The sequence below is a fragment of the Poecilia reticulata genome, linkage group LG9, assembly GCF_000633615.1.
Source record: "Poecilia reticulata strain Guanapo linkage group LG9, Guppy_female_1.0+MT, whole genome shotgun sequence".
In the NCBI taxonomy this organism is placed as follows: Eukaryota; Metazoa; Chordata; class Actinopteri; order Cyprinodontiformes; family Poeciliidae; genus Poecilia; species Poecilia reticulata.
Window position 1 is genome coordinate 28,929,090 of NC_024339.1, and position 10,616 is coordinate 28,939,705.

Consider the following 10,616-nt stretch of genomic DNA (forward strand, 5'->3'; position numbering starts at 1 on the left):
CTAATTTACAGACTCTTATTCTTATTTTTTATTTTTATATTTCAACATGTGTGCGTTTGCATGACACCATTTTGTCTGTCACTTTTATGTTTTTGTTTAAATCTCATAAAGAAAATTAATTTTCATTTTCAAGAAAAACCTGTTCCAACCTTTGCTGCTATTAGGCTACACCTGAATTTCCCCACAATAAAGGACAATAAAGGATATTTCTATTTTCTATTCAGTTCTTTTTCAGGCTTTTGTGTGAAATACAAAAGTTTAATGCAAACGTACAGTATAGACAGAGAAGAAAACTAAAGGAAGGAAATGACTCCACCTTAAGTGGCAAATTAATTGCTTTCCCTGAGCGCTATAAAATGGATCTAATTACAGTAAGAGATAATTATAGCGTGAATTTATTACGGTCATACAATAGTTTTATATGTTGTTTCTGATGTTTTTATTTTATATATCTGATAGTGAAGATGGCGCTATCAACCTGTTATTTGAGTCCAAGAAGTCAGCTTGGCTTGTGATGCAGCCAGAGCAATGAGAGCGCTCCATAAATAAAAACCGATAAGGGAGCGACAGTATAGACGGGAAAGTGATATCAAAGCGTCGATCTGTGAGTTGAAAAACCCTGACGGACAGGATCCATGATTCCTCTGCGGCTTTCAAACACCTACCGACTAAACCGCTGCTGAGAACTATGAAAATAGGTCATGTTCAAATGCAACAATGCGTTTTATTTATATGTGGTATATTACATGTTTATATAGCTAATGTATTTTTATTGTGTTACAGAAGGAAACGGAATGAGTTGCTGCTGCTTTTCAAGTGAAAATAACACTATATTTACCATGAGAAATATGCAAAACAGTATACAAATCATATTGTATATTCTATCTATTTCATATTAAAAACTTGTTTTTTTTTGTAATAATGCAACTTTTAAGATAAAATAACATGTTGTTGGATGGATATGTTGTTTTTTAATTGTTGTTAATTTTCATAGATCTCAGAAATAACTCATGTTTTCCCCTCACCCTTTGTTTCTCTACTGCCACACATTGTAGTTACCATAAAACAGAAGATCATCAAAGTGAAATTTCCACAGGTTAAAATGAAACTCATGCACTAATGAATGAGATTTCCACAGATTAAAAGGAAACTTATACATTAATGAATGAGTTTCTGTCTGTAAATATTTGAACTCAAGCAGATTTATCAGAAAATTCAATGTAATCTAAGCGCACCTAGTCAACTTTCGCATGAATAGATTAAAACACATGACTGGCAGAAACATTCATTTATTCATAACAGACAAAATTTATTCATAGAGATTTATTTATTTATTTATTTATTTATTTATTTATTTATTTATTTATTTATTTATTTATTTATTTATTTATTTATTTATTTATGGTTTTTTTTGGGTGGCTTAGTAAAACAAAAACGTAAATATAACCAGTGAGGAGCTAAACTTTTCTGTCCTGATTTTAATTCAATGAGACTTTCTTCAAAGTTATTTACATATTGTTTTGGAAGGATCCATTGCACGTTTTCATTCAGCTAAAGTTAATGTTGAACTTCTTTTTATTGCTATTTTATTACACTCATTATTGTTTTATCAGTGATTTAAAACATAATACATTTATAGCATAATGTGGATTTTCTGAAACTCCTGGTAGAAATAAGACTCTGAATGAATTAAATTTCCTCTCGGCAGCACAATCTCACACTAAAACTGTGTTCTGGTTCTCTGGGATGAACAGCAATAATTAAATGGGCTCATTTTTAAAATATATTTTACTAATTGACAAATGTATTTTGTATCTCCTGTGGCTGTATTTTGTTGTATGATGCAAAGCTCTTTGAACTGCCTTGTTGCTGAAATGTGTGATATGCAAATAAATTTGATTGATTGATTGATTGATTGTATATCTGCTCATATAACATTTAAGTAGATATTACAGTTTCACTAAACCCACATTTCTGTATTACATATGTTTAATGGTGTTGTGTAACATTCTAATCTTAAATGTCACATTTTCAGCAGATGTGAGCAGAAAATGATCATAATTAACAGAAATAGAGGCTTCGGAGCTTCAGTTTGTGTGTAACTTACCTATAAAATATGTTTCAAGTGGTGAACCGAGTTACTGAAATAAATCGTCTTCTTAATAATGTTGTATTTGTTGAATAGGTCTGTATGTGAAGTGACAGACCCAGTTTCTCTTCAACACTCCCACCATGAAGACGGGAAAGACAAGAAAACACATTGTTGAAATAAGGTGGATGGTCTTTGTGTTTGTTACAGTAACTCACCGAATGCAGTAACACTTAAAGCTTTTAAAGACTCTTTTACAACATACAGTTATAGAAGAGTGGGGAAAAAACTATTTGAATAAATCTGAAATAATTTTTTTTTTGTTGATGTTGCCAAAGTGTGTAGAGAATAGTAAATGTAAAACATAATGTGTGATATTTTTAGTTTATGTCTTGGCTGCAGACCTAGTAGCATTTCTAAAACAGCATTTATTTTAAATGTAAAATGAACAGCTAATTTGTCTTAGCTCAGAGTTTAATGCTTTCTTTTGAGAAAGCGTTAAAAAGCATTGATATTACTCGGCATTCCGACCAGAGACAAAGAAAAAGGAAGTCCTTAGATTAGAAGAATTAGAACATGCTGACAGTCTGTCTTGTGTTTACTGCTGTTTTATCTGTTCTTGTCCAGAATTATCAGCTTTATTATCCTCCTTTTTTGGCTTTGAAGTAAGACCATATATCTGAATGCAAGGCTTTATGTTTTTAAAAGAAGTGGATTTATTGAGAATTTGGAAAAACGGTCAGAGTTTCCCATTTCTGGCAGTGCTTATTTTTTGATATTGTGTAAATATTTGAAGGTATATGATTGAAATCCTCATTTAGCACAAACAATGTTGGCAAACACAATTTGTCATTTGTCCAATTCGACTTTTCACTTCAGATAATCTTTACCTGCATAATTTGAATGATTTCTTTAGATCACCAACACAACAGAAAATCAAAATATGGATGAAATGTGTATTTTAAAAAAAAAATAATGTTAGTTCATATCATTATACTGTATTAATTGTACTATTTATCTATTTTTGAATTGATTGGTTCTTTTTAATACGCTAGAAAATAAAACACAGGGAAAACATAAATCAGAATCTCAGCTCCAGATAAATGATACCCAGAATGCTCAACTGTAAACTCGTAAGCTAAAGAAAGCATAAACTAACAAATCCACCAGTCATTATGTCTCTTTCTCCCTCTAAAAAGAAAATATTCAGAATAAGTCACTCTCGAGCCAGAATTGAACACGTACCATCGATCAGCTTTTCGCAGCAGTTCAGACTCTGTCAGATCCAACAAGATCCTGCCATTTTTTTTTCTTATTCTCCGCTTTGAACTCTGCATGCTGCTCTCTGCAATAGCATTTTGAGTGAGCATGACAAATTGCTAATTTCTCCTTTTCTGCAACTTATCAGCAAGCGATAAAGCAGAGAACATCCCTCTATCTGCCATGATTCCCCTTGTCTCCTCAGCATCTGCTTTCGTTACAAAATTTCTCCCAGCACCTTCGCCCTGATCATGTAAATGTTCCTGTGGTATCACTGCAGGGGAGCCGTCCGCTATCATCACTGCACTGGCCTTGACATAATGTGATAATGGCATTAATCGCAAGGTTGATCTTTGGTAGGAGATATGATTCAGGAAATGATTGATGCTCTGGCCTGTGTGGACGGTGGCCACCCAGTATCGATACGGTGGAGCTGGAACTTTGGACAAACAAAAGGCTTTTAGAGAAACTGGATGAAAATACGTTTTGTTAGAAAAAGGGATCATGTGCTGATCAAAGAATACACTTTTTGCACCTACAGTTCAAACTAGTTATGTATACATTGGGTACAAAAAGAGAGAACATTGTTTTGTTTTTTTTCTGATTGGATTTCAGATTAATCTGTTTTAGGTCAAAATTATTTCTATTTGCTAAATAAAAGAATAAGGATGGAGGTACTTTCATAGAGAATGTACTGTTACTTTTGTCAATTTTAGACATCACTATTTAATAGAAACATGTTAAAGTGTATGAGTTGGGGTCTTTCTGCTTAGCGTTTGCATGTTCTGCCCATGCGTGTGCGTAACCTGCCTCTCTGCCCAATGGCTGCTAGAGTTACTTTACGATTCAAAATGAACAGGAGGTCATAGACAAAGAATGAGTGGCTGTGGGTCATGTTTTGGGGATTCTTCATTCCTCCTTATACCACTACTTTGTTTCTCATGCACATCCTGAAGGAAAAGCCCATGAGACTCACATGAGAACCTTGTGACTCCAAAACATTAATTTTCTTGTGTATGTATGTAAATGTGCTGCTTCTACTTTGTACTAGTCAATGATCCAGAAAAGGCTCATGTTCAGTTTCATCAAAGAGAGGTAAAGACAATGCCGAGGCGATGAAGGAAGAAAAGCTTTTTATTTAAAGATGTATCTGAAATTTATCAACGGAAGCACGATAAGTCGGAGGCAGGCACTAACAGTGTACAGTCAGAGCTTATGAAAAACCTGGGCGAGGTTGTTTGTTTGGGTTTTTCCCAAATAGTTCCTCAAAGCTGCTTTGAGTCACCTAGGTAACCGTGTCCTAATTTACGTTAATAATCTAATGGGGATATTGATCCTCCATTGCTCTGATTGGTCGTCCGCAACATCACACCAGATAAGAGAGCCGTGACATCACAGTAGTAATGACGTTGGAAAAGTTAGGATGGTTTTCCTTCCCACCCTCTGCCTTTAGTTAGATGGACAGACTGTAGAAGAGCGAGGACAGCTCAGACATTGAACCCTGCTCTCTGTCTTTGCTCGATGTGTCAGCAGTGATCGTCAAACACTCCTGCCTCCTGAAAGTGAGGACTCTGACTCTCCTTTTATTGAAACACTCCAGGAATAATGTTTCGAGCTGCTGCCCTCGTCACGTTTCTGGCCTGTCTGGTGAGTAGCAGGGATGTTTGTTTGAGCATTGGCAAACTGGGACCTGGTATTCTGTTACCCAACTTTGAAACGTAGCAGGATATGAACTGAAACCATTAAATGATCTCACCAGCGAACCAATGTGTGGTGTCACAAATGTTTTATTTAAAATGGTTCAAATTGAGTGCAGGTTTGAAAAATAGTTAAATTCATGCTGGGTTGGAATGGCTATTAAATCACCTGCTAATGTCTCCTAATAAAATATTCATCAAGTATCCAGACCTGCCTGTCTTTGGTGGGTCTGGTGTCTATCTGCACAGAAAATATTGACTTTTGTGTTATTAGTAAAAAATGTATTAGTTTGACTGACATGTTTAAAATAAAAAATAAAACTCATTACAGAATTTAAGGACATACAGCACAGATAAAGCTAACTCTTTTTACAGACAAATTAAATCATCCTAAACTTAAAAGAAATAATAAAACGTAATGTTAGGTATGAGATAAATTGTTTCTTATGTATTAATCAGATCTCTGCATTCATCTTAACCCTCTCATGCATGAATTATCATCCTTTGTTTCAGGGATTTTTTTCAAATATTTTTTTGATTTTCTTAAAAAAGGTAGGAAAAAAATGTTATAAAACATTTTTTTATTTTATTTTATTTTTTTAGGTGATCAATTGTAATTTTCTCCAAATACAAAGTTGTTATTTGAAAAAAATACATCAGTGGTATTGATCTTTAGGGGTGATCTGATGTTACAATATGTTTTTTTACCTGCAAGAGTCGTCTACAGTAGAAGCATGCTTTTTTGTCTGTCGGCATTATTGGATTTAACAAAAATAATTTCTTGCATTTGCAGCTGATGGCCAGTAGTTGATAGCGTATTTTATGCATTAGTGTCCACTTCAGTGTTCTATGTGCATTTATAACATAAACATCCACAAGAAAATGGCTTTTAGATAGCTGTCCACTGTAGTGACCACTCTGCATGAAAGGGTTAATTTTGTAAATTGTTCAAGTCAAAATAAGAAAACAATGACCCCAAACATGTTATAAACTCTTGGCCTGTGTTATAATAAGGCAATAGTGCAAGACTCTTTTTAAGTTTTGGATCTACAAGTTTTTACAAATCAATTTTTAACAAAAAATTTGGCTATTTTGTTTGTTTCAATAAAATATTGTATGCTTAGTTTGTGGTCCAGCTTATAAAAATAAAAAAATACACACAACATTTATTTATATATTTTACTTTACACAAAAAAACTAATTGTCAAGGCACCCAAGTGCTTTTCACATGACAAAATACACTGCTCAAAAAAATAACGGGAACACTTAAACAACACAATATAACTCCAAGTAAATCAAACTTCTGTGAAATCAAACTGTCCACTTAGGAAGCAACACTGGTTGACAACGGGGACCCTCGTCGGGTCAACCAGTGTTGCTTCCTAAGTGGACAGTTTGATTTCACAGAAGTTTGATTTACTTGGAGTTATATTGTGTTGTTTAAGTGTTCCCTTTATTTTTTTGAGCAGTATATATTTATTGTACTTGTCTTTTTTTTTTTTAGATCAGTTCAAAATCATTCATGTTCTCCATATAGCAGAAAAAACAAAGAGAGAATTTATTGAAGATATTTTTATAACTTTCTTCACACTTTACATATACGACCATAGTTATGCTTATAGAGAAAAGACAAAAATATAAGCTCAAGAAAATCTCCCCAATTGAGGAGCACAGAGGAAAGTATTTTGTTGTGAGAGTGGTTTGATGCAGGGGGGACTGGTGCACTTCACAAAATTGATGACATAATGGGGGAAAAACATGGATGGATGGATGGATGGATGGATGGATGGATGGATGGATGGATGGATGGATGGATGGATGGATGGATGGATGGATGGATGGATGGATGGANGGATGGATGGATGGATGGATGGATGGATGGATGGATGGATGGATGGATGGATGGATGGATGGATGGATGGATGGATGGATGGATGGATGGATGGAGTAAAAGCTTCCCTGTCTTCTCCTCAGGCGTCCTCAGAGGTCCAACACAGAGCGGGTTACTGTGCTTTCTATGAAGAATGCGGCCGTAACCCAACGGTGGGAGAAAGCCTCATCCCTCCTATTGTCCCTTGTCTCAATTACAGCCGAGCTCGACAAGTTACAGGCGACCACTACAGGAGGCTCAAGCAGGTTGGTTCACCGCCTGGGTAAAGCAAGTGTAGGCACATTGGTACTTTTTTTGTCATTTCTTTTAATGGAAGGATTGAAATACCCTTCGTACTGCAGGTATGCCCCATGTTGGACTTTGGAGAAAGCAACACATATGCCTGCTGCTCCTTACAACAGATCGCGTCTTTAGAAACAAGTTTGACCTTGTCCAAAGCCGTGCTGATCCGCTGCCCCTCCTGTGCTGATAACTTTGCCCACCTGTACTGTGCTACCACCTGCAGCCCCAACCAGACGCTTACAGTTAATGTCACAAAGGTCATGAACGTCACGCACCTGGGTAGGCCGAGGGATGCCGTGGTGGCCTACCAAGCGTACATCAGCAGTACTTTTGCTGAAGTTGCCTTCCAGTCTTGCAAGAACGTTAGGATTCCAGCCACAGGAGGCTTTGCCATCGCCACCATGTGCGGCCGGTATGGATCCAAACTGTGCACAGCCCAGCGTTGGTACGATTTCCAGGGGGACACCAGCAACGGCCTCGCCCCTCTAGACATCGACTTTCGGCTGTTAAAGCAGAATGACACCACAGGAGTACCAGAGGGGATGATTCCTTACAATGGCCGTGCTTTAGGGTGCAATGAGAACACAACAACAGGCGGGATGGCCTGCTCCTGCCAGGACTGCCTCGATTCGTGCCCGCGTGTGCCACCCCCACCTCCGCTCCCTGAACCCTTCAGAATCCAGGGAATGAATGGATTTCTTGTGATTTCCATTATCTTGCTCTGTCTCCTGATATGTGCCTTTGTGGTGTACCTCGTCGTGTCTTACTACGTGAAATCTAAAAATGGAAAAGATCAGAATAAAATGGGAAGAAAAGGGAAAATCAAAGACGAGAACAGCAATGAAGTGGGTCAGCCCATCATCAACCCATCAGACGTGACGTGTGCAGATAAAATCAGCATGGCAGCTCAAGCTTTCATGAGCCGACAGTTTCAGCGTTGGGGAACCCTGATGGCTTCTTATCCCTTCACAGTAAGTAGGTCTAAAACAATCGGAACCATCTAAACACAGACAAAGATCAGCCAGGTGATTACCTTTCCATCTTCATTCAAGGTTCTCTTGGTGGCGGCCATCATCGTGGTTGTTTTCTCCGTCGGTCTAAAGTCCATCAAGCTCACCACTGATCCAGTCGAGCTGTGGTCCGCTCCCAACAGCAGGGCCCGGCAGGAGAAGGACTTCCATGACAAACACTTCACTCCTTTCTTCAGGACTAACCAGCTGATCCTGACAGCACCAGGAAGAAAAGGCCACCTTTATGACTCACTGCTGTTCGGGAAGCAGAACTTCAGCGGGCTTATTTCCAAAAATCTCATACTCGAGCTGCTTGATCTACAAAGGAGAATACAGGTAACAAGTCAGGGGCAAAAGCAATGACAGAGGTGGTTTGAAATCTGCTGCATGTTACTTAACTTACCTTTGAATTGATGTAGGATATTGAGTTCTGGTCAGAGGATTTGAACCGCACAGCAACCCTGAAGGATGTGTGTTACGCGCCTCTAAACCCATCCAACCCCTCGCTGACCGACTGCGCGGTAAACAGCTTGCCACAGTACTTCCAGAACAGCCTGGATAACATTAACGCTAAAGTAAATATGACTGAACTGGGAGTGACCCAAGAGGTCGACTGGAGAGACCATCTAATCTACTGCCTCAAGTATGTATAGATGTAAGGAAGAGTGGCTTAAATGTTCGGCACAAATCTCAAATGTCACACTCTTTCCTTCTTCTGCCTCTTCTCAAGCTCTCCGCTGTCCTTCAAAGACATCACCGATTTAGGACTGAGCTGCATGGCAGACTATGGAGCACCAGTATTCCCATTTCTAGCAGTGGGAGGTTACAAAGGTCAGTGCCCTAATGCTTTGCACAGAATAAGTTTTCATGGCACAAGAAAAAGCTTTTCGGCTAACTTGAACATCACGTGTCTTGTTTTTTGTTGTTGTTGTTTTTTCCCAGATGACGAGTATACCAATTCTGAAGCCTTCATCTTGACTTTCTCCCTCAACAATTACCTTCGCGACAACCCCAAGTTCAAAGTAGCCCTGCAGTGGGAGACAGAGTTTCTCAAAATTGTCCAGGACTACCAAAGAAACCCAAAGTCCAACTTCACCTTCGCATACATGGCTGAGGTAGAGTCAGCTGAAGGATCTCTACCAATCTACTTTTCACGTTTTCTAACAGTCTTTTTGTTAAATCAGCATTAGAGATAATGTCAGCGCTGTCCCTGATTATGTATCATCGACAGGCCACTGATCTTTTACCTACTGGCTATAATCACATCCTACCTATAAAAAGAGGTTGTTATCACCGGTTTTTGCAGATAAAGAAATATTGCAGCAGCTTTCATTTGCAAGGGCATTGAGTTTTCTCGTCTATCTACTCTTTCTCAGACTCTGATCAGTGTCAATTCTTCACGCCCTGTTGGTCTCTGTCTCTCTACCTGCAGAGGTCCCTGGAGGATGAAATTAATAGGACAACAGCAGAAGATATTCCCATTTTTATGATCAGCTACGCTGTGATCTTTGTCTATATCGCAGTGGCACTGGGGGAGTACTCTTCATGCAAACGCTTACTGGTAAGCATATGGGGAGTAAAATTTCACTTCAGAACAGTGGAGTAAATTTTTTTTAGCAGACCTGTCAATAGTAATAAATTAGACAAGTGAAAATGTTTCTACAACTACTATATTTCACATATGACGCTGTGCAAAAATAATTGTCCCTACTGATCCTCATTTTTGTCAAATTACAACAACAGAGGACAATGTATTTTATAGGAGGTTTATCTCTTAGAGCAACTTAACTAAGTTCATAGCTGTGAAGAGGAAAACAGTACAAAAATATTTGACTGATAAAAATCTAAAAAAAACATGCAGCTTGTGTTTGTACTCAATCCGTTTCACTCGGACACCCCTCAGATAAAGCCATTGGTCTTCAGAAGTCACCTTATTGGTCAGTTCTGTAGATATTCATAGACCTCAGAAACCTATGCAATAACAGGAGTTCATAAATGTAGTAGTTGAGAGGGTAACTTAGTTATATTTATGAATCAAAAATCATCAGTCATCAATCATCACATTAAATAAGATGTATATGATCTTTTGTTGGTCTAATCTATCAAAAATACTATCTGAAAGTTCTTACTTTACACTTCTATCAGCAATACTATAGGGCAAAAGAAATAATGACAAGTAGCTCTTCTGTAGATGCACAAAGGCAAAACAACTAAGCTTACTTTGTGCGTTGATATGTATTTACTATTGTCATAACGCTCTTCTTCTGATTCAGCACATCCTAAAAAAGTCCTGAGTCACATTGGAGGATGTGACTTTTAAATGTGACATCTGAAGGATCATGCCAAGTTCAATAAGTCTACCATGCATACTATTTAGATTTAAAAAA

At 37.7% G+C, this 10,616-nt stretch overlaps 1 protein-coding gene across 1 annotated transcript in view; it reads left to right on the plus strand.

Annotated features, from left to right (window-relative positions):
- Nucleotides 1-4,831: 4,831 nt before the first annotated feature.
- Nucleotides 4,832-10,616, plus strand: part of npc1l1 (NPC1-like 1) — a 14,588-nt gene continuing 8,803 nt past the window's right edge. Inside the window, exons 1-8 of the mRNA XM_008419154.1 lie at nt 4,832-4,996; nt 7,021-7,182; nt 7,279-8,190; nt 8,272-8,565; nt 8,649-8,872; nt 8,960-9,060; nt 9,172-9,344; nt 9,662-9,790. Of these exons, the coding sequence (XP_008417376.1) occupies nt 4,955-4,996; nt 7,021-7,182; nt 7,279-8,190; nt 8,272-8,565; nt 8,649-8,872; nt 8,960-9,060; nt 9,172-9,344; nt 9,662-9,790 (2,037 nt within the window). The 5' untranslated portion in view covers nt 4,832-4,954. The remainder of the gene's footprint in view (nt 4,997-7,020; nt 7,183-7,278; nt 8,191-8,271; nt 8,566-8,648; nt 8,873-8,959; nt 9,061-9,171; nt 9,345-9,661; nt 9,791-10,616) is intronic.